Source organism: Sebastes umbrosus, chromosome 19 (assembly GCF_015220745.1).
Source record: "Sebastes umbrosus isolate fSebUmb1 chromosome 19, fSebUmb1.pri, whole genome shotgun sequence".
NCBI lineage: Eukaryota > Metazoa > Chordata > Actinopteri > Perciformes > Sebastidae > Sebastes > Sebastes umbrosus.
Window position 1 is genome coordinate 10,456 of NC_051287.1, and position 24,359 is coordinate 34,814.

Genomic DNA, 24,359 nt, shown 5'->3' on the forward strand with positions numbered 1-24,359 from the left:
AGGATGCCCATAGATGTGATTACTGTGGGCAGGAATATTATTATTATTATTATTATTATTATTACTTATTAATATATTATAGAAAATGAGGCATTTGATTAAAAAGCTCATAGTACAGACATTAGATGTTCTACTTTAGTGTTATTGATTACTATATCAGTATCTTAGACTCATTCATATCAGTTTGTTTGTATTTGATTGGATATTATAAATATTAAGTCTGGTCTTCTTCAGACCAGCTGGAGGCGCTGCTGAGCCCAGGAGGCCGGAAACACACCTCAATTACAGCACACGAAGAAGAAGAAGCAGCAGCAGCAGCAGCAGCAGCAGCAGCTAGTTGTTGTTGTTGTTGTTGTTGAGCAGAAACATTCTTCTGTTCTGTTCTTCTGTTCTTCAGTTCTTCAGTATCCGGAGATCTTCTTCTTGTTATCTTTCAGGTAGGTGTTGTGATGTTTCATATTAATGTACCAGATGAACTGACAGATAACGAGGTCCAGCTGTTCCACTGCTTAGCTTAGCTTAGCTTAGCTTAGCTTAGCTTAGTTAGCCTTCACTAGTTAGCTTCATGACAAAGTTCACTGACGTTAGCCTGTTAGCCTGTTAGCCTGTTAGCCTGTTAGCATGTTAGCATGTTAGCCTGTTAGCATGACAGGGTTGTCTCTGAGGTAAGGATCTGGTCCTGGACCAGGATCAGGATCAGGACCTGGACCAGGATCAGGACCAGGATCTGGTGTAATAGTGCTAACAACCTTAAAATCAGTTAAATGAACAAACTGTGACTTTAAGTGAGTTTGAAGCGAACTGTTTTGTTTTGGTTTCAGTTTATGGTGAGTAACGTTAACGTTACTCTGATCCAGGTCCTGGTCCTGACCTCAGAGTACCAGGACCTGGTCCTGACCTCAGAGTACCAGGTCCTGGTCCTGACCTCAGAGTACCAGGTCCTGGTCCTGACCTCAGAGTACCAGGTCCTGGTCCTGACCTCAGAGTACCAGGACCTGGTCCTGACCTCAGAGTACCAGGACCTGGTCCTGACCTCAGAGTACCAGGTCCTGGTCCTGACCTCAGAGTACCAGGACCTGGTACTCTGAGGTCACAGGTCACATGTGAAAGAGATATAATTAGAGTCAGTGGTTGGGTTTCAGGTTGAGGAAGAGGAGAAAGAGGAAGAGGAGGGTTAACCTCCAGTAGCTTCAACAGACCTGCTGAAAATACCACTAATACAAGTACTACTCAGTATGCACTATACTGGAGTACTGGGTTCTAATTATTCATGCATATTACTATTAATATTAGTATTATTACTATTATTGTTGGTAGTAGTAGTAGTAGTAGTAGTAGTAGTAGATAGTAGATAGTATTACCCATGGATAATAATAATAATAATAATTGTATTTGCATAAAAAAGAAAAGAAAAAAATCACAAATACAAAAAGAAAAACTATAATAAAGAAAAAAATATAAATTCACAAATAAATCATCCAAAAGGAAAAAACAGTAAAATAAAGTTAACATCAGCTGGTGGTGATGACATCAGAGAGTCAAATATATGTGTATATATATATATATATATGTATATGTATATATATGTATATATGTGTGTATGTGTGTGTATATATATATCTATATACAGTGTGAACGGTACCCTAATCCTATCATCTTCAGGTACAGTGTGATCCTACCTGTATGATGAGTGAATAGTAACTGTGTGTCCGTGGTTCTGTAGGTCCTCGCTGCAGTCTGATGGCTTCATGAGAACATCCAGAGCATGAAGGTAAACCTCTAGAGCATGAAGGTAAACCTCTAGAGCATGAAGGTAAACCTCTAGAGCATGAAGGTAAACCTCCAGAGTATGAAGGTAAACCTCTAGAGCATGAAGGTAAACCTCCAGAGTATGAAGGTAAACCTCTAGAGTATGAAGGTAAACCTCCAGAGTATGAAGGTAAACCTCTAGAGCATGAAGGTAAACCTCCAGAGTATGAAGGTAAACATCTAGAGCATGAAGGTAAACCTCTAGAGCATGAAGGTAAACCTCTAGAGTATGAAGGTAAACCTCCAGAGTATGAAGGTAAACCTCCAGAGTATGAAGGTAAACCTCTAGAGTATGAAGGTAAACCTCTAGAGTATGAAGGTAAACCTCTAGAGCATGAAGGTAAACCTCTAGAGCATGAAGGTAAACCTCTAGAGTATGAAGGTAAACCTCCAGAGTATGAAGGTAAACCTCCAGAGTATGAAGGTAAACCTCTAGAGCATGAAGGTAAACCTCCAGAGTATGAAGGTAAACATCTAGAGCATGAAGGTAAACCTCTAGAGCATGAAGGTAAACCTCTAGAGCATGAAGGTAAACCTCCAGAGCATGAAGGTAAACCTCTAGAGCATGAAGGTAAACATCTAGAGCATGAAGGTAAACATCTAGAGCATGAAGGTAAACCTCTAGAGCATGAAGGTAAACCTCTAGAGCATGAAGGTAAACCTCCAGAGTATGACGGAGCTCTCATTTGTGTGAATGTTTCATAGAAGAGAACATTGAACCAGACCAGGTCAGCTTTGTGTCGTCTTAGTTCTCAGATTCAGTCTGATGTTTCTCCATGTGTCCGTTCACACAGAGTCCGTTCAGTCTTCAGCACCATGGACCAGCCTGAGGAGCAGCCTGAGGAGCAGCCTGAGGAGCAGCCTGAGGAGCAGCCTGAGAAGTAAGATCACACCTCCTCACCAGGTCATGTTGGTTCCTCAGGTTCTACAGGGGTCATGTTGGTTCCTCAGGTTCTATAGGGGTCATGTTGGTTCCCTCAGGTTCTACAGGGGTCATGTTGGTTCCTCAGGTTCTATAGGGGTCATGTTGGTTCCTCAGGTTCTATAGGGGTCATGTTGGTTCCTCAGGTTCTTTAGGGGTCATGTTGGTTCCTCAGGTTCTATAGGGTCATGTTGGTTCCTCAGGTTCTATAGGGGTCATGTTGGTTCCTCAGGTTCTTTAGGGGTCATGTTGGTTCCTCAGGTTCTATAGGGGTCATGTTGGTTCCTCAGGTTCTATAGGGGTCATGTTGGTTCCTCAGGTTCTTTAGGGGTCATGTTGGTTCCTCAGGTTCTATAGGGTCATGTTGGTTGCTCAGGTTCTATAGGGTCATGTTGGTTCTTCAGGTTCTACACAAACAATCATTAGTATCTGTACCTGTAGTTCCATCATCTTAATGAGCTCTACTAACCCTGGTTCTCTGGTTCTCTGGTTCTGTGTCTGTGTGTCCTCCAGACACTGCTGGGTGTGTTTTGCGACGGAGAGGGACGACCACGCCGCTGAGTGGGTCAGCCCCTGCAGGTGTAAAGGCTGCACTAAATGGATCCACCAGTCGTGTCTGCAGCGCTGGCTGGACGAGAAGCAGAGAGGGAACAGTGGAGGGACGGTGAGCTGTCCTCAGTGTGGGACGGAATACCACGTCAGCTTCCCTAAGACGGGTACGTCCAGCCATCGCACCCGACTGTCTCTCTAATCACACCCTACTGTCTCTCTACTCACACCCTACTGTCTCTCTACTCACACCCTACTGTCTCTCTACTCACACCCTACTGTCTCTCTAATCACACCCTACTGTCTCTCTAATCACACCCTACTGTCTCTCTACTCACACCCTACTGTCTCTCTACTCACACCCTACTGTCTCTCTACTCACACCCTACTGTCTCTCTACTCACACCCTACTGTCTCTCTAATCACACCCTACTGTCTCTCTAATCACACCCTACTGTCTCTCTACTCACACCCTACTGTCTCTCTAATCACACCCTACTGTCTCTCTACTCACACCCTACTGTCTCTCTACTCACACCCTACTGTCTCTCTACTCACACCCTACTGTCTCTCTACTCACACCCTACTGTCTCTCTACTCACACCCTACTGTCTCTCTACTCACACCCTACTGTCTCTCTACTCACACCCTACTGTCTCTCTACTCACACCCTACTGTCTCTCTACTCACACCCTACTGTCTCTCTACTCACACCCTACTGTCTCTCTTATCACACCCTACTGTCTCTCTACTCACACCCTACTGTCTCTCTACTCACACCCTACTGTCTCTCTACTCACACCCTACTGTCTCTCTAATCACACCCTACTGTCTCTCTACTCTCCCTCTCTCTCTCTCTCTCTCTACTCTCTCTCTCTCTCTCTCTCCCTCTCTACTCTCTCTCTCCCTCTCTACTCTCTCTCTACCTCTCTACTCTCTCTCTACTCACTCTCTCTCTCTCTCTCCCTCTCTACTCTCTCTCTCTCTCTCTCTTTCTCTCTACTCTCTCTCTCTCTCTCTCCCTCTCTACTCTCTCTCTACTCTCTCTCTCTCCCTCTCTACTCTCTCTCTCTCTCTCTCTCTCCCAGTTCACCTCAGATGAGCTTCATCACGTCACATTATTGAATAATTCCATTTGACAGCAGAAGGCTGACTCCAGAGCGTGAGCGGTAACCGTTCCTGAGCAGGTGGAGCTCTACGGTCCTTTGAGACTAATAAAGGCCTCCGGGTAGCTCTGATGTTACACATCATTAGATCAGTTAGATCCTCCTCAGTTACAGAGAGCTGCTGTGTCGGTTAGTGAGGCACCGATACCAACATCGGGTATCGGGTATCGGGTCCGATAAACATGTTAACATGAGGTCGTATATTTATATACAGGTAATATTCATACTGGTTTAGATAAACATGAGGTCGTAGAGAGTACCCTGATCCTGAGAGAGTACCCTGACCATGAGAGAGTACCCTGACCCTGAGAGAGTACCCTGACCATGAGAGAGTACCCTGACCCTGAGAGAGTACCCTGACCCTGAGAGAGTACCCTGACCATGAGAGAGTACCCTGACCCTGAGAGAGTACCCTGACCATGAGAGAGTACCCTGACCATGAGAGAGTACCCTGACCCTGAGAGAGTACCCTGACCCTGAGAGAGTACCCTGACCATGAGAGAGTACCCTGACCCTGAGAGAGTACCCTGACCATGAGAGAGTACCCTGACCCTGAGAGAGTACCCTGACCCTGAGAGAGTACCCTGACCCTGAGAGAGTACCCTGACCATGAGAGAGTACCCTGACCATGAGAGAGTACCCTGACCCTGAGAGAGTACCCTGACCATGAGAGAGTACCCTGACCCTGAGAGAGTACCCTGACCATGAGAGAGTACCCTGACCCTGAGAGAGTACCCTGACCCTGAGAGAGTACCCTGACCATGAGAGAGTACCCTGACCCTGAGAGAGTACCCTGACCCTGAGAGAGTACCCTGACCCTGAGAGAGTACCCTAACCATGAGAGAGTACCCTGACCCTGAGAGAGTACCCTGACCATGAGAGAGTACCCTGACCCTGAGAGAGTACCCTGACCATGAGAGAGTACCCTGACCCTGAGAGAGTACCCTGACCATGAGAGAGTACCCTGACCCTGAGAGAGTACCCTGACCATGAGAGAGTACCCTGACCCTGAGAGAGTACCCTGACCATGAGAGAGTACCCTGACCATGAGAGAGTACCCTAACCATGAGAGAGTACCCTGACCCTGAGAGAGTACCCTGACCCTGAGAGAGTACCCTGACCATGAGAGAGTACCCTGACCCTGAGAAAGTACCCTAACCATGAGAGAGTACCCTGACCCTGAGAGAGTACCCTAACCCTGAGAGAGTACCCTAACCATGAGAGAGTACCCTGACCCTGAGAGAGTACCCTGACCCTGAGAGAGTACCCTGACCCTGAGAAAGTACCCTGACCATGAGAGAGTACCCTGACCATGAGAGAGTACCCTGACCCTGAGAGAGTACCCTGATCCTGAGAGAGTACCCTAACCATGAGAGAGTACCCTGACCCTGAGAGAGTACCCTGACCATGAGAGAGTACCCGTACCAGGACAAGTGGACATTTGGGTATCGAACCGCCGACCTTGTGGTTAAAGGTCGAGCCGCTCTCCCCCCTCAGTGAGTGTTGTGTTTCCTGTTTTCTGTCCTCAGGGCCGTTGGTGTACTTCCTCCAGCAGGTGGACGGCGGTCTGTCTCGGGTCAGTCCCTTCGCCGCCGTCGGGGTGGTGGCCGGGACCGTGTACTGGTCGGCCGTCACCTACGGCGCTGTGACCGTCATGCAGGTGGTGGGACACAAGAAGGGTCTGACGGTGATGGAGCGGGCCGACCCTCTGTTCCTGCTGATGGGGCTGCCCACCATCCCCGTGGTTCTGGTTCTGGGGAAGATGATCCGCTGGGAGGAATACCTGGTGAGGCTGTGGCAGAGATACACCTGTAGAGGGAAGCTCCCGCCAGGTACGCACTCTCACACACACACCTCCCTCCCTACGTAACCTATAAACCTGTGTAAATGTGTAAATGTGTAAATGTGCTTTAAGTACTTGTAGATCAGTGATTGGTTGATGTCTGTCCTCAGGTACGAGTCGTTACCTGTCCAGAGGTCCTGCTGACGGCCTCGGTGCAGGAGATCACCTGTCAGTGTCCAGGACTCTGTGTGGCGCTCTCGTCTTTCCCTCCATCGCCAGTCTGGTGGGACGGCTGCTGTTTGGACGGATGACCTCCAACCTTCAGCGCACCCTGCTGGTGAGTTCCTGTCTTTAATGTAGAGTCTTTAATCTGGATTAGATGTCCCTGAGTTTCAGTCGTCCTCTTGTCTTTGTGTCCTTAGGGTGGCGTGGCCTTCGTGCTGATGAAGGGAGTGTTGAAGGTGTATTTCAAACAGCAGCAGTGCACCATTCAGGCCCGCCGGGTCATCCTCAACTACCCAGAGAGACCCGGAGACGGACAGAGTGAGGGAGGGGACGAGGACACCGAGGACAGTGGAAATGAGTAGACAGACATGATGGTACAAAAGCTAAACAGGTGAGAGTTTGGATCAGAAGGTGATTTATTAATAACCAGAACCAGAACACTAAGAAACGTCTCAGCAGCACCACGTCCTCCTGACTGGACCTGAAGACAACCAGGAACCAGGTCCAATGACTGGAGGAGGAACCTTTAACCTCCATCTACTGTAGTAATACACTGACTCTGGATCAGAACCTCTGAACGCTCCCTTTAACCTCCATCTACTGTAGTAATATACTGACTCTGGATCAGAACCTCATAGAACCCCACTGAGGAACACCTGAACTCTCCCTTTAACCTCCATCTACTGTAGTAACACACTGACTCTGGATCAGAACCTCTGAACTCTCCCTTTAACACAGTGTGATGTCTTCTTTGCCTTATTTGAAGCACTTTAATAACAGAACCTGACCCGGTGGACCTGCTGTAGCTGGACTGGGAGTTCTGACCCGGTGGACCTGCTGTAGCTGGACTGGGAGTTCTGACCCGGTTGACTTCAGTCACTGTTAAAGCTCAGACCCGGTTCAGTGAGATGTTGAGCTGCTGAACGCTGCAGAGACTCAGTTGGTGGAGGATGAAATGCTCCCACAGCTCCCAGTAGAACCCAGTAGAACAGGAGACTGGACCCAGTCAGAACCTTCATAGTTCTGCTGGACATGTTTGAGATGTTTTGAGATGTTTTGAGATGTTTGAGATGTTTGAGATGTTTGAGATGTTTGAGATGTTTTGAGATGTTTGAGATGTTTGAGATGTTTGAGATGTTTTGAGATGTTTGAGATGTTTGAGATGTTTGAGATGTTTGAGATGTTTGAGATGTTTTGAGATGTTTTGAGATGTTTGAGATGTTCCCTACTTTTTATAAATTAATTCTGATTGTCGGGTTAAAACCTTTTGCCAAATGAATTTCCTCTGAGACTTTAATATGAACTTCCTCTGGGACTTTAATATGAACTCTGGGATTTGAACGCACCGCCGCCTTAAAGGAGCTCTGATTTTATGTCTCGGTGAATCATTTGTTCAATAAAGCTCTTTGTTAAACTGTTCTTTGTTATTACTTGACAACTACAAGTTAAAATAATACTGCTTAGTCAAACTACAAAATACCATATTTATTTATTTACTTACTTAATTATTTATTTCCTTATTTATTTAGTTACTTACCTATTTATTTATTTATTTATTTATATACTTATTTACTTAGTTACTTACCTATTTATTTTCTTATTTATTTATTTATGTATTTAAATGTTGAGTTCAGGGGCCAGACGAGATGTCGGTACCATTTAAGGCGCCAGATGTGATTATTTTTGAAGAAGTTTGAAGAAGTAATATTTGTAATTGTTGATCAGCTGATCACGTTAACGTTGTTTCGTGTCCTTATTGAGGCTCAATTAATAACATTTATTAATGTTTAACTTTTATATGTTTGGTATCATTTTAAACACTTGACTTTCATTCAGTTTATATCATTTACAGGATTTATCCATCAGCATCAAATTAAATAATATTCTCTTGTTGTATTATAATTATTGATGCTTTAATGTTGAAGATATTATATTACCCCGAAGGATCAATAACGTTTGATCTTAATCTATAACAAGACATCAGACATTATATGTTGTTTTATTAGTCTGAATCTGTGAAGTAACTCAAGTTATCAGATGAATGTCGTGAAGAATAAAGTACTATAATAATAGTCATATTTCTCCTATGAAGTACAAGTAGTAGAATATGGAAGTACTCAAGTAATAGTAATACCTAAAAAAAAAGATAGGACATGTAAATGTACTGTGTGTATATTGTTCTGTTACAGATTAATAATAATAATAACTTGGATTACAGCTTCAGTCTGTAGAAAGTTTATTAATAATAATAATAATAATAATAATAATAGCTTGGATTACAGCGTCAGTCTATAGAAAGTTTATTAATAATAATAATAATAATAATAACTTGGATTACAGTGTCAGTCTATAGAAAGTTTATTAATAATAATAATAATAATAATAATAATAACTTGGATTACAGCTTCAGTCTATAGAAAGTTTATTAATAATAATAATAATAATAATAATAATAATAATAACTTGGATTACAGCTTCAGTCTATAGAAAGTTTATTATTAATAATAATAATAATAATAATAATAATAATAATAATAATAACTTGGATTGCAGCTTCAGTCTATAGAAAGTTTATTAATAATAATAATAATAATAATAATAATAATAATAATAATAATAACTTGGATTGCAGCTTCAGTCTATAGAAAGTTTATTAATAATAATAATAATAATAATAACTTGGATTACAGCTTCAGTCTATAGAAAGTTTATTAATAATAATAATAATAATAATAATAATAATAATAATAACTTGGATTGCAGCTTCAGTCTATAGAAAGTTTAAAGATGAAATTAAACAATTAAAAATAAGAATGAATGATCTTTGTGGAGGTCCCGCCCCCTCGGCTCTCTGATTGGCTGGTTCCGCCTCAGTGGGCGTGTCTGAGAAGAGACCGGAAGCAGGTTGTTGTTGTTTATTTTATGAACCGGCGGCCGGTACCGGGATTTACCGGGATCTACCGGGATTTAACGGGATCTACCGGGATCTACCGGGATCTAATGAGTTTATCCGGTCATGAGAAGAGTCACGTTGTTCGTTAACGGAACCTCCTCCAACGGAAAGGTGAGCTGAAGACATTAACCCGGGAACCCAGTTAGCTTAGCTTAGCTTAGCATTGTGTCTAAACACCCTAACACAGACAGAGCTAGCAGAGCTAGCAGAGCTAGCACAGCTAGCAGAGCTAGCACAGCTAGCACAGCTAGCAGAGCTAGCAGAGCTAGCAGAGCTAGCAGAGCTAGCAGAGCTAGCAGAGCTAGCACAGCTAGCAGAGCTAGCACAGCTAGCAGAGCTAGCACAGCTAGCACAGCTAGCAGAGCTAGCAGAGCTAGCACAGCTAGCAGAGCTAGCAGAGCTAGCAGAGCTAGCAGAGCTAGCACAGCTAGCAGAGCTAGCAGAGCTAGCAGAGCTAGCAGAGCTAGCACAGCTAGCAGAGCTAGCACAGCTAGCACAGCTAGCAGAGCTAGCAGAGCTAGCAGTTTATAGCTAGGGTTAGCTTAGCTACAAGCTAATGCTACTGTCAGACATGTTTGATTATCCGGTAACTCCCGGTAACACCGGTAGGTGTGTTACCGGTAGGAGTGTACCGGTAGGAGTGTACCGGTAGGTGTGTTACCGGTAGGAGTGTTACCGGTAGGTGTGTTACCGGTAGGAGTGTACCGGTAGGAGTGTACCGGTAGGTGTGTTACCGGTAGGAGTGTACCGGTAGGTGTGTTACCGGTAGGTGTGTTACCGGTAGGTGTGTTACCGGTAGGAGTGTACCGGTAGGAGTGTACCGGTAGGAGTGTTACCGGTAGGAGTGTTACCGGTAGGTGTGTTACCGGTAGGTGTGTTACCGGTAGGAGTGTTACCGGTAGGAGTGTTACCGGTAGGAGTGTACCGGTAGGTGTGTTACCGGTAGGAGTGTTACCGGTAGGTGTGTTACCGGTAGGAGTGTTACCGGTAGGAGTGTACCGGTAGGTGTGTTACCGGTAGGTGTGTTACCGGTAGGAGTGTACCGGTAGGTGTGTTACCGGTAGGAGTGTTACCGGTAGGTGTGTTACCGGTAGGTGTGTTACCGGTAGGAGTGTACCGGTAGGTGTGTTACCGGTAGGAGTGTTACCGGTAGGTGTGTTACCGGTAGGTGTGTTACCGGTAGGTGTGTTACCGGTAGGAGTGTACCGGTAGGTGTGTTACCGGTAGGAGTGTTACCGGTAGGAGTGTTACCGGTAGGTGTGTTACCGGTAGGAGTGTACCGGTAGGTGTGTTACCGGTAGGAGTGTTACCGGTAGGTGTGTACCGGTAGGTGTGTTACCGGTAGGTGTGTTACCGGTAGGTGTGTTACCGGTAGGAGTGTACCGGTAGGTGTGTTACCGGTAGGAGTGTTACCGGTAGGTGTGTTACCGGTAGGAGTGTACCGGTAGGTGTGTTACCGGTAGGTGTGTTACCGGTAGGAGTGTTACCGGTAGGTGTGTTACCGGTAGGAGTGTTACCGGTAGGTGTGTTACCGGTAGGTGTGTTACCGGTAGGAGTGTACCGGTAGGTGTGTTACCGGTAGGAGTGTTACCGGTAGGAGTGTACCGGTAGGTGTGTTACCGGTAGGTGTGTTATCGGTAGGAGTGTACCGGTAGGAGTGTTACCGGTAGGTGTGTTACCGGTAGGAGTGTACCGGTAGGTGTGTTACCGGTAGGAGTGTACCGGTAGGTGTGTTACCGGTAGGAGTGTACCGGTAGGTGTGTTACCGGTAGGAGTGTACCGGTAGGTGTGTTACCGGTAGGAGTGTACCGGTAGGTGTGTTACCGGTAGGAGTGTATAAAAATAAATGTATTAGCCAAACCTCTCCCTGTGAAGTGAGGAGTCATCCAGACATGTTACCATAAAAATAAAAGTTTTAAATGTATCAATAAGAAACATCAGATCCAGAAAACATGATGTTTCACCAAATCAGCTGCTTTACAATAAATACAATAAATACAACAGATACAATAAATACAATAAATACAATAGATACAATAAATACAATAAATACAACACAACAGATACAATAGATACAATAAATACAACAGATACAATAAATACAATAAATACAACAGATACAATAAATACAACAGATACAATAAATACATTAAATACAATAAATACAATATATACAACAACAGATACAATAGATACAATAAATACAACAGATACAATAAATACAATAAATACAATAGATACAATAAATACAATAAATACAACACAACAGATACAATAGATACAATAAATACAACAGATACAATAAATACAATAAATACAACAGATACAATAAATACAACAGATACAATAGATACAACAACAGATACAATAGATACAATAAATACAATAAATACAACAGATATAATAGATACAACAACAGATACAATAGATACAACAGATACAACAGATACAATAAATACAACAGATACAATAAATACAACAGATACAATAAATACAACAGATACAATAGATACAACAACAGATACAATAGATACAATAAATACAACAGATACAATAAATACAACAGATACAATAGATACAACAGATACAACAGATACAATAAATACAATAGATACAATAGATACAACAACAGATACAATAGATACAATAAATACAACAGATACAATAGATACAACAGATACAATAAATACAACAGATACAATAAATACAATAGATACAACAGATACAATAAATACAACAGATACAATAGATACAATAGATACAACAGATACAATAAATACAACAGATACAATAAATACAATAAATACAACACAACAGATACAATAGATACAATAAATACAATAAATACAACAGATACAATAAATACAATAAATACAACAGATACAATAAATACAACAGATACAATAGATACAACAACAGATACAATAGATACAATATATACAATAAATACAACAAATACAATAAATACAACAGATACAATAGATACAACAGATACAACAGATACAATAAATACAACAGATACAACAGATACAATAGATACAACAATAGATACAATAGATACAATAAATACAACAGATACAATAAATACAATAAATACAACAGATACAATAGATACAACAGATACAACAGATACAATAAATACAATAAATACAACAGATACAATAAATACAATAAATACAACAGATACAATAGATACAACAACAGATACAATAGATACAATAAATACAACAGATACAATAGATACAACAGATACAATAGATACAATAGATACAACAGATACAATAGATACAACAGATACAATAGATACAATAGATACAACAACAGATACAATAGATACAACAGATACAATAAATACAACAGATACAATAGGTACAATACAACAGATACAATAGATACAACAGATACAATAGATACAACAATAGATACAACAGATACAATAGATACAACAGATACAATAAATACAACAGATACAATAGATACAATACAACAGATACAATAAATACAACAGATACAATAGATACAATACAACAGATACAATAGATACAACAATAGATACAACAGATACAACAGATACAATAGATACAACAATAGATACAACAGATACAATAGATACAACAATAGATACAACAGATACAATAGATACAACAATAGATACAATAAATACAATACAACAGATACAATAGATACAACAATAGATACAACAGATACAATAAATACAATACAACAGATACAATAGATACAACAACAGATACAACAGATACAATAGATACAACAATAGATACAACAGATACAATAAATACAATACAACAGATACAATAGATACAACAACAGATACAACAGATACAATAGATACAATAAATACAACAGATACAATAGTGTTACCGGTAGAAGTGTTACCGGTAGGTGTGTTACCAGTGTGTTACCGGTAGAAGTGTTACCGGTAGGTGTGTTGCCAGTGTGTTACCGGTAGAAGTGTTACAGGTAGGTGTGTTACCAGTGTGTTACCGGTAGAAGTGTTACAGGTAGGTGTGTTACCAGTGTGTTACCGGTAGAAGTGTTACAGGTAGGTGTGTTACCAGTGTGTTACCGGTAGAAGTGTTACAGGTAGGTGTGTTACCAGTGTGTTACCGGTAGAAGTGTTACAGGTAGGTGTGTTACCAGTGTGTTACCGGTAGAAGTGTTACCGGTAGGTGTGTTACCAGTGTGTTACCGGTAGAAGTGTTACCGGTAGGTGTGTTACCAGTGTGTTACCGGTAGGTGTGTTACCAGTGTGTTACCGGTAGAAGTGTTACCGGTAGGTGTGTTACCAGTGTGTTACCGGTAGAAGTGTTACCGGTAGGTGTGTTACCAGTGTGTTAGGTGTGTTACCAGTGTGTCACCGGTAGGAGTGTTACCGGTAGGTGTGTTACCGGTGTGTTACCGGTAGGAGTGTTACCGGTAAGAGTGTAACCGGTAGGTGTGTTCCCGGTGTCCTCCTGCAGGTGGTGGCGGTGTGCAGTTCTCTGGAGGAGCTCCTGTCGGTGGCCAGCTCTAAGCTTGGGATCAGAGCCTCCGGTGTTTCTACCGGGACCGGCGGCCTCATCGATGACGTCACGCTCATCAGGTCAGACACCCCGTTAATCAATAACGTCACGTAGTATCATTATTTACTGCAGTAAAGTCCAGTATTTACTGTGTACTCTGTGTACTCTGTGTACTGTGTGTACTCTGTGTACTCTGTGTACTGTGTGTACTGTGTGTACTCTGTGTACTGTGTGTGCTGTGTGTACTCTGTGTACTGTGTGTACTGTGTGTACTCTGTGTACTGTGTGTATTGCAGAGAGGACGACGTGCTGTATTAACTGTGTACTGTGTGTACTGTGTGTACTGCATAGAGGAGGACTTGCTGTATTAACTGTGTACTCTGTGTACTGTGTGTACTGTGTGTTCTGCAGAGAGGACGACGTGCTGTACGTCTCAGAGGATCCATCTGAAGGTGAGTTTGAGGCCGAAGCGCTGAAAGAAGTATTCAAGTATTAATACAACAGTGTAAAAGTACTTCTACAAATTACTGTAGCTGCAAAATGTACTTCGAGTATCAGCAGTAAGAGTACACACGTATTCTCAGCTTCATGCAGTAGAATGTAATCCTGAGCTGCTTTAAGTACTCTAATACAGTCTGGTCCGGTGGGGCCCAACCTGGGGCTCGGGCCCTTCCGGAGGGTCACCAGATCAGTTGGGGGGGTCTGTGAAAGGTGAGTTGTTACTGTGCCGGTCTCTGTTGGTGGTTCCCTGCGGTACTTTACCTGCGGTACCGTTACCTTTGTGCAGATCGTCAGGATGACCTCACCGACCCTGAGAAGGACCAGACTCACACTGATTGGCTGACGCTCAACGTGGGCGGGCGCTGCTTCACCACCACCAGGTAAATCAGAGCATCAGCACCGTAAGAGGTTCTAGAGAGGTTCTAGTGTTCCTCCTGTTAGAGAACACTCTGTGCATCAGTAGAGAGGTGTAGCGTCAGTGTGACCACTTCCTGTGTGACCACTTCCTGTGTGTGTTTTCAGGAGCACGCTGGTCAGTAAAGAGCCTGAGAGCATGCTGGCCCACATGTTCAGAGAGAAAGGTGACGTTATCTTTATCTATATATCTATATATACATATACAGTATATCTATATTCTGTATATCTATATCTATATACAGTATATAGATATACAGTATATCTATATTCTATATATCTATATCTATATACTGTATATGGATATACAGTATATAGATATACAGTATATCTTATATTAATTTATTATTTGTTTATCTCAACACAATGACTGATGTCTTCATGTGACAGTATATCTATATAAATAGATATACTGTGTATTAGTATGTAGTGTATGTAGTGACGTGTTGATGTGACTGGATGCTGATGTTCCTCTCTTGGTTGTGATCCAGATGTTTGGGGGAACCATCGTGACTCTCAGGGAGCGTTCCTCATCGACCGGAGTCCAGAATACTTTGAGCCCATTCTGAACTATCTGAGACACGGACAGCTGATCATCAACGACGGCATCAACCCTCTGGGTAGGACTCTACTGGACTCTACTGGACTCTACTGTACTCTACTGGACTCTACTGAACTCTACTGGACTCTACTGAACTCTACTGGACTCTACTGAACTCTACTGAACTCTACTGGACTCTACTGTACTCTACTGGACTCTACTGTACTCTACTGAACTCTACTGGACTCTACTGTACTCTACTGAACTCTATTGGACTCTACTGTACTCTACTGAACTCTACTGGACTCTACTGGACTTTAATGGACTCTACTGGACTTTAATGGACTCTACTGGACTTTAATGAACTCTACTGAACTCTACTGGACTTTAATGGACTCTACTGAACTCTACTGGACTCTACTGGACTCTACTGGACTTTAATGGACTCTACTGGACTCCACTGGACTTTAATGGACTCTACTGGACTCTACTGGACTCTACTGAACTCTACTGGACTCTACTGAACTCTACTGGACTCTACTGAACTCTACTGAACTCTACTGGACTCTACTGTACTCTACTGAACTCTACTGGACACTACTGTACTCTACTGAACTCTATTGGACTCTACTGTACTCTACTGAACTCTACTGGACTCTACTGGACTTTAATGGACTCTACTGGACTTTAATGAACTCTACTGAACTCTACTGGACTTTAATGGACTCTACTGAACTCTACTGGACTCTACTGGACTCTACTGGACTTTAATGGACTCTACTGGACTCCACTGGACTTTAATGGACTCTACTGAACTCTACTGGACTCTACTGAACTCTACTGGACTCTACTGGACTCTACTGGACTCTACTGAACTCTACTGAACTCTACTAGACTCTACTGAACTCTACTAGACTCTACTGGACTCTACTGAACTCTGCTGAACTCTACTGAACTCCACTGGACTCTACTGAACTCTACTAGACTCTACTGGACTCTACTGAACTCTGCTGAACTCTACTGAACTCCACTGGACTCCACTAGACTCTACTGGACTCTACTGAACTCTACTAGACTCTACTGAACTCTACTAGACTCTACTGGACTCTACTGGACTCTACCGGACTCTACTGGACTCTACTGACAGTAGATTATAGTAGAGCTTTATCATCATCAACCCTCTGGGTCAGAGGTCAGGGGTCAGGGGTCAGAGGTCACAGTGCTGTCTGACCTTCAGTCTGTCTGCTGCAGGTGTTCTGGAGGAAGCTCGCTTCTTTGGGATTGAACAGCTGGCGGAACAGCTGGAGACACTCATCAAGGTGTGAGAGGTGTGAGAGAGGTGTGAGAGGTGAGAGAGGTGTGAGAGGTGTGTGAGCTGGAGAGGTGTGAGAGAGGTGTGAGAGAGGTGAGAGGTGTGAGAGAGGTGGGAGAGAGGTGAGAGAGAGGTGTGAGAGAGGTGATAGGTGAGAGAGAGGTGTGAGAGAGGTGTGAGAGAGGTGAGAGGTGAGAGAGAGGTGTGAGAGGTGAGAGAGAGGTGAGAGAGAGGTGAGAGAGGTGTGAGAGGTGTGAGAGAGGTGTGAGAGGTGAGAGAGGTGTGAGAGGTGTGTGAGCTGGAGAGGTGAGAGAGAGGTGTGAGAGAGGTGTGAGAGAGGTGAGAGGTGTGAGAAAGGTGGGAGAGAGGTGAGAGAGAGGTGTGAGAGAGGTGATAGGTGAGAGAGAGGTGTGAGAGAGGTGTGAGAGAGGTGAGAGGTGAGAGAGAGGTGTGAGAGAGGTGAGAGAGAGGTGTGAGAGAGGTGAGAGGTGTGAGAGAGGTGTGAGAGAGATGAGAGGTGTGAGAGAGGTGGGAGAGAGGTGAGAGAGGTGTGAGAGGTGAGAGAGAGGTGTGAGAGAGGTGAGGTGAGAGGTGAGAGAGAGGTGTGAGAGAGGTGAGAGGTGTGAGAGAGGTGTGAGAGAGGTGAGAGGTGTGTGAGAGGTGAGAGAGAGGTGTGAGAGGTGAGAGAGTTGAGAGGTGTGAGAGAGGTGTGAGAGAGGTGAGAGAGAAGTGAGAGAGAGGTGTGAGAGAGGTGAGAGGTGTGAGAGAGAGGTGTGAGAGGTGAGAGAGACGTGAGAGGTGTGAGAGGTGAGAGGTGTGAGAGAGGTGTGAGAGAGGTGTGAGAGAGAGGGGTGAGAGAGAGGTGAGAGAGAGGTGAGAGAGAGGTGAGAGGGGTGAGAGAGAGGTGAGAGAGACGTGAGAGGTGTGAGAGGTGTGAGAGGTGAGAGAGGTGTGAGAGAGGTGAGAGAGAGGTGTGAGAGGTGTGAGAGAGGTGTGAGAGAGGTGAGAGAGAGGTGTGAGAGGTGTGAGAGAGGTGAGAGAGGTGAGGTGTGAGAGAGGTGTGAGAGGTGAGAGAGAGGTGAGAGAGGTGTGAGAGGTGAGAGAGAGGTGTGAGAGAGGTGTGAGAGAGGTGTGAGAGGTGAGAGAGAGGTGTGAGAGGTGAGAGAGAGGTGAGAGAGAGGTGAGAGAGGTGTGAGAGGTGAGAGAGAGGTGTGAGAGAGGTGAGAGAGGTGTGAGAGGTGTGAGAGAGGTGTGAGAGAGGTGTGAGAGGTGTGAGAGAGGTGAGAGAGAGGTGTGAGAGGTGAGAGAGAGGTGTGAGAGAGAGATGTGTTTTCAGCTCCAGGTGTTTGACCTCCAGGTGTGATTGTGTTCAGTCCTCTCAGCCTCCTGATGATCATTCTCCTCTGAGCCGCAAAGAGTTCATCAGATACCTGCTGGCCACGACCACCAAGGCTGAGCTACGCTGTCAGGTACTAGTACACATTAGTACACATTAGTACACATTAGTACACATTAATACACATTAGTACACATTAGTACACATTAATACACATTAATACACATTAGTACACATTAATACACATTAGTACACATTAGTACACATTAATACACATTAGTACACATTAGTACACATTAATGTTTATGTGTTATTGGGTCTGATTCTGATCCACTGTGACCACCAGAGACTGAGTGTGTCTGTGGTGCGTTCAGGGTCTGAACTGAGTGTGTCTGTGGTGCGTTCAGGGTCTGAACTTTAACGGGGCAGATCTGTCTCGTCTGGATCTGCGCTACATCAACTTTAAGATGGCCAACCTGAGAGGAGCCAACCTGACCCACGCTAACCTGAGCGGGGCCAACCTGGAGAGAGCTGACCTGTCCCTGGCCTGCCTCGATGTGAGTACTCAATCCAGTCATCAACCCGGGCTGGACCGGGCTGAACCGGGCTGAACCAGTCTGAACCGGGCTGAACCAGTCTGAACTGGTCTGAACCGGGCTGAACCGGGCTGAACCAGTCTGAACCGGGCTGAACCAGGCTGAACCGGGCTGAACCAGTCTGAACCAGGCTGAATCGGGCTGAACCAGTCTGAACCGGGCTGAACCGGGCTGAACTGAAGCGGTTACCAGTCTTCAGAGCCACCAGACTATAAAACCAATAATTTAACCTCTCAGAACCGCTGCCTTAATGTGTGTGTCTCTGTGTGTGTGTGTGTGTGTGTGTCTGTGTCTCTCTGTGTGTGTGTGTCTGTGTGTGTGTGTGTGTGTGTGTGTGTGTGTGTGTGTGTGTGTGTCTCTCTGTGTGTGTGTCTGTGTGTGTGTGTGTGTGTGTGTGTGTGTGTGTGTGTGTGTCTCTCTGTGTGTGTGTGTGTGTGTGTGTGTGTGTGTGTGTGTGTGTGTGTGTGTGTGTCTGTCTCTCTCTGTGTGTGTGTGTCTGTGTGTGTGTGTGTGTGTGTGTGTCTGTGTGTGTGTGTGTGTGTGTGTGTGTGTGTGTGTGTGTGTGTGTGTGCGTGCGTGCGTGTGTGTGTGTCAGGCAGCCAACCTGCAGGGGGTGAAGATGTTGTGCACCAACGCTGAAGGAGCGTCGCTGAGAGGATGTAACTTTGAGGATCCTGCAGGAATCAAAGCCAACCTGGAAGGTGAAGCAGCCAATCACATGCCTCGCTCCTCCTCACACACACCTGAGCAGGTGACCTATCTATTGATCTATTGGACTGATGTGTGTGTGTGTGTGTGTGTGTGTGTAGGAGCCAACCTGAAGGGCGTGGACATGGAGGGCAGTCAGATGACGGGGATCAACCTGAGAGTCGCCACGCTGAAAAATGCCAAACTAAAGAACTGTAACCTGAGAGGAGCGACGCTGGCCGGGACCGACCTGGAGGTGAGGTCATCAGAGGTCATCAGAGGTCATCAGAGGTCATAGGTCATCATTCACTGTAAAGACGGGACACACCAAGCCGACATCACACTACTAGCGGTGATAAAGGTCGACTGTTGCGTCGCCTCACATTTCCTTTGTCTCGGCCGACAAGTTGCACTCCAACACCACTCTCACTCACCACTTAGCTTCATCACTCTCACTCACCACTTAGCTTCACCACTTAGCTTCATCACTCTCACTCACCACTTAGCTTCATCACTCTCACTCACCACTTAGCTTCATCACTCTCACTCACCATTTAGCTTCATCACTCTCACTCACCACTTAGCTTCACCACTTAGCTTCATCACTCTCACTCACCACTTAGCTTCATCACTCTCACTCACCACTTAGCTTCACCACTCTCACTCACCACTTAGCTTCATCACTCTCACTCACCACTTAGCTTCACCACTTAGCTTCATCACTCTCACTCACCACTTAGCTTCATCACTCTCACATACCACTTAGCTTCATCACTCTCACTCACCACTTAGCTTCATCACTCTCACTCACCACTTAGCTTCACCACTCTCACTCACCACTTAGCTTCATCACTCTCACTCACCACTTAGCTTCACCACTTAGCTTCATCACTCTCACTCACCACTTAGCTTCATCACTCTCACTCACCACTTAGCTTCACCACTCTCACTCACCACTTAGTTTCATCACTCTCACTCACCACTTAGCTTCATCACTCTCACATACCACTTAGCTTCATCACTCTCACTCACCACTTAGCTTCACCACTCTCACATACCACTTAGCTTCACCACTCTTACTCACCACTTAGCTTCACCACTCTCACTCACCACTTAGCTTCATCACTCTCACTCACCACTTAGCTTCATCACTCTCACTCACCACTTAGCTTCATCACTCTCACTCACCACTTAGCTTCATCACTCTCACATACCACTTAGCTTCATCACTCTCACTCACCACTTAGCTTCACCACTCTCACATACCACTTAGCTTCACCACTCTCACTCACCACTTAGCTTCACCACTCTCACTCACCACTTAGCTTCATCACTCTCACTCACCACTTAGCTTCATCACTCACTCACCACTTAGCTTCATCACTCTCACTCACCACTTAGCTTCATCACTCTCACTCACCACTTAGCTTCATCACTCACTCACCACTTAGCTTCATCACTCTCACTCACCAGTTAGCTTCACCACTCTCACTCACCACTTAGCTTCATCACTCTCACTCACCACTTAGCTTCACCACTCTCACTCACCACTTAGCTTCACCACTCTCACTCACCACTTAGCTTCATCACTCTCACTCACCACTTAGCTTCACCACTCTCACTCACCACTTAGCTTCACCACTCTCACTCACCACTTAGCTTCATACTCTCACTCACCACTTAGCCTCATCACTCTCACTCACCACTTAGCTTCACCACTCTCACTCACCACTTAGCTTCATCACTCTCACTCACCACTTAGCTTCACCACTCTCACTCACCACTTAGCTTCATCACTCTCACTCACCACTTAGCTTCACCACTCTCACTCACCACTTAGCCTCATCACTCTCTCACCACTTAGCTTCACCATTCACTCACCACTTAGCTTCATCACTCTCACTCACCACTTAGCTTCATCACTCTCACTCACCACTTAGCTTCACCACTCTCACTCACCACTTAGCTTCACCACTCTCACTCACCACTTAGCTTCATCACTCTCACTCACCACTTAGCTTCACCACTCTCACTCACCACTTAGCTTCACCACTCTCACTCACCACTTAGCCTCATCACTCTCACTCACCACTTAGCTTCACCACTCTCACTCACCACTTAGCTTCACCACTCTCACTCACCACTTAGCTTCATACTCTCACTCACCACTTAGCCTCATCACTCTCACTCACCACTTAGCTTCACCACTCTCACTCACCACTTAGCTTCATCATTCTCACTCACCACTTAGCTTCATCACTCTCACTCACCACTTAGCTTCATCACTCTCACTCACCACTTAGCTTCACCACTCTCACTCACCACTTAGCTTCATCACTCTCACTCACCACTTAGCCTCATCACTCTCACTCACCACTTAGCTTCATCACTCTCACTCACCACTTAGCTTCACCACTCTCACTCACCACTTAGCTTCACCACTCTCACTCACCACTTAGCTTCATCACTCTCACTCACCACTTAGCTTCACCACTCTCACTCACCACTTAGCTTCACCACTCTCACTCACCACTTAGCTTCATACTCTCACTCACCACTTAGCCTCATCACTCTCACTCACCACTTAGCTTCACCACTCTCACTCACCACTTAGCTTCATCATTCTCACTCACCACTTAGCTTCATCACTCTCACTCACCACTTAGCTTCATCACTCTCACTCACCACTTAGCCTCATCACTCTCACTCACCACTTAGCTTCATCACTCTCACTCACCACTTAGCTTCACCACTCTCACTCACCACTTAGCTTCACCACTCTCACTCACCACTTAGCTTCATACTCTCACTCACCACTTAGCCTCATCACTCTCACTCACCACTTAGCTTCACCACTCTCACTCACCACTTAGCTTCATCATTCTCACTCACCACTTAGCTTCATCACTCTCACTCACCACTTAGCTTCATCACTCTCACTCACCACTTAGCCTCATCACTCTCACTCACCACTTAGCTTCATCACTCTCACTCACCACTTAGCTTCACCACTCTCACTCACCACTTAGCTTCACCACTCTCACTCACCACTTAGCTTCATCACTCTCACTCACCACTTAGCTTCACCACTCTCACTCACCACTTAGCTTCACCACTCTCACTCACCACTTAGCTTCATACTCTCACTCACCACTTAGCCTCATCACTCTCACTCACCAATTAGCTTCACCACTCTCACTCACCACTTAGCTTCATCACTCTCACTCACCACTTAGCTTCATCACTCTCACTCACCACTTAGCTTCATACTCTCACTCACCACTTAGCCTCATCACTCTCACTCACCACTTAGCTTCACCACTCTCACTCACCACTTAGCTTCACCACTCTCACTCACCACTTAGCTTCTCCACTCTCACTCACCACTTAGCTTCATTCCAGATTGGCTTGGTGTGTCGGGACCTTTAGACCAATCAGAAGCTGTGATGCATTCAGGTGTTGTCTGTTTCTCCAGAACTGTGACCTGTCAGGATGTGACCTTCAGGAGGCCAACCTGAGAGGCTCCAACGTGAAGGGAGCCATCTTTGAGGAGATGCTGACTCCTCTGCACATGTCCCAGAGCGTCCGCTAGAACCACCAGAGCGTCCGCTAGAACCACCACATCGTTTCCCAGTGACTCACTGGTCCTGGTCCCAGTATCAGTGATGAATGTTGGTCAAACCACCACATGATGATGATGATGATGATGATGATGATGACCTCAGTCCTGATGTTTTTCTACGGTCACATCTTCATCATCATCTGGTATATTTAATATTGTTATGATGTCACATCCTGCTGAAAGCTGCTGGTTGTTTACTGAATGTGTTTTCTGTCTTGATGTTAACCAGCGAGGTGCTAAACTTCAACATCTGTCCTGCTGAGCCCTGCTGATTTTATCATCTTTAATTAATGTTTTATATTAAATCATATTATATTATATTATATTAAATCATATTATATTATATCATATTATATCATATTATATTATATTATATCATATTAAATTATATTATATTATATTATGATACCTAATGATCTTTGTTTTGTCATAATGTCACATATTGTAATTACTGTTTTCTACAATAAAGAACTAAGAAAAATAAAGACGGTGTGTCGCCTTCATAAATGTAAATTTGCTAAAGTTAAACTTCCCTTTATGTTTTTAATAAATAAATGGAGCTTTATATGAACTCTGTTAAAATGATCCTGAGCTCCATCTGGCACTTTACTTTACTTTACTTTACTTTATTAATTTATATTTTGCCTTTAATCTTTTTTCACTTGAGATCTTGGTGTTTATTTGTTATCTGATTCAAAATGTAAAATAAAGATAATAATGTAAACTTGATGAAGTTAAACCTCATTTTAACGTTTTTAATAAATAAACGGAGCTAAAGTCAGATTTAGTAACTTTACTTATATATATTCTATCTCTTTATTGTCCTCATCGTGACCTCCACGTGTTTTGATGTTTATTTGTTCTCTGATTAAAAAAAGAAAAGTGATGCGTGTCGTGACGTCATCAGCAGGCGCCAGCAGCAGCAGAGTCAGCGCGCAGCTCGGTTCCGGTTCTGGTTGTTGTTCTGTCGCTCTGCGGTCCAGCCGGAGGTTCTGATCCGGTGGGTCCGGTTCCAGCGTTTATTCCTAACAGAGTACTTCAACACCATCAGCGGTACCGGTAGTCAGCAGCAGCAGCAGCAGAGTACTACTGTACTAGAGTACTACTAGAGTACTACTGTACTACTAGAGTACTACTAGAGTACTACTGTACTACTAGAGTACTACTAGAGTACTGCTATAGTACTAGAGTACTACTAGAGTACTGCTATAGTACTAGAGTACTGCTAGAGTACTGCTATAGTACTGCTAGAGTACTACTGTACTACTAGAGTACTACTAGAGTACTGCTAGAGTACTGCTATAGTACTAGAGTACTGCTATAGTACTGCTATAGTACTACTAGAGTACTACTAGAGTACTACTGTACTAGAGTACTGCTAGAGTACTGCTATAGTACTAGAGTACTACTAGAGTACTGC

The 24,359-nt window shown here is 44.3% G+C and overlaps 2 protein-coding genes across 8 annotated transcripts; both read left to right on the forward strand.

Moving 5' to 3' along the window:
* Positions 1-295: 295 nt before the first annotated feature.
* march5l (membrane-associated ring finger (C3HC4) 5, like) lies at positions 296-7,528 on the forward strand. 6 transcript variants are annotated; one of them, XM_037752197.1, is made up of 8 exons: positions 296-437; positions 1,724-1,771; positions 2,604-2,690; positions 3,245-3,447; positions 5,976-6,278; positions 6,400-6,566; positions 6,652-6,845; positions 6,911-7,528. In XM_037752197.1, exons 3-7 carry the CDS (start codon positions 2,626-2,628, stop codon positions 6,814-6,816), a joined length of 903 nt encoding a protein of 300 aa, XP_037608125.1. In that variant the 5' UTR covers positions 296-437; positions 1,724-1,771; positions 2,604-2,625; the 3' UTR covers positions 6,817-6,845; positions 6,911-7,528. The 6 variants fall into 6 exon arrangements, with proteins under 6 accessions (XP_037608125.1, XP_037608126.1, XP_037608124.1 ...); XM_037752198.1 differs by having other exon boundaries at positions 6,914-7,528; XM_037752196.1 differs by having other exon boundaries at positions 6,652-6,949.
* Positions 7,529-9,348: 1,820 nt separating this feature from the next.
* LOC119477931 (BTB/POZ domain-containing protein KCTD9-like) lies at positions 9,349-23,424 on the forward strand. 2 transcript variants are annotated; one of them, XM_037752194.1, is made up of 13 exons: positions 9,349-9,402; positions 9,443-9,518; positions 13,889-14,010; positions 14,342-14,382; positions 14,718-14,811; positions 14,954-15,012; positions 15,337-15,465; positions 16,638-16,705; positions 18,072-18,167; positions 18,442-18,591; positions 19,226-19,331; positions 19,440-19,573; positions 22,793-23,424. In XM_037752194.1, the coding sequence occupies exons 2-13, from the start codon at positions 9,471-9,473 to the stop codon at positions 22,907-22,909; spliced, it is 1,164 nt and encodes a 387-aa protein (XP_037608122.1). In that variant the 5' UTR covers positions 9,349-9,402; positions 9,443-9,470; the 3' UTR covers positions 22,910-23,424. The 2 variants fall into 2 exon arrangements, with proteins under 2 accessions (XP_037608122.1, XP_037608121.1); XM_037752193.1 differs by having other exon boundaries at positions 9,389-9,518.
* The last annotated feature ends 935 nt before the right edge of the window (positions 23,425-24,359 follow it).

Coding starts and splice junctions, on each gene's coding strand:
- march5l (XM_037752197.1), top strand. CDS start 2,626: ATGGACCAGCCTGAGGAGCAGCCTGAGGAGCAGCCTGAGGAGCAGCCT. Junction 3,448..5,975: donor CGTCAGCTTCCCTAAGACGG/GTACGTCCAGCC, acceptor TTCTGTCCTCAG/GGCCGTTGGTGTACTTCCTC. Junction 6,279..6,399: donor TAGAGGGAAGCTCCCGCCAG/GTACGCACTCTC, acceptor GTCTGTCCTCAG/GTACGAGTCGTTACCTGTCC.
- LOC119477931 (XM_037752194.1), top strand. CDS start 9,471: ATGAGAAGAGTCACGTTGTTCGTTAACGGAACCTCCTCCAACGGAAAG. Junction 18,168..18,441: donor AGGCTGAGCTACGCTGTCAG/GTACTAGTACAC, acceptor TGGTGCGTTCAG/GGTCTGAACTTTAACGGGGC. Junction 19,574..22,792: donor TGGCCGGGACCGACCTGGAG/GTGAGGTCATCA, acceptor CTGTTTCTCCAG/AACTGTGACCTGTCAGGATG.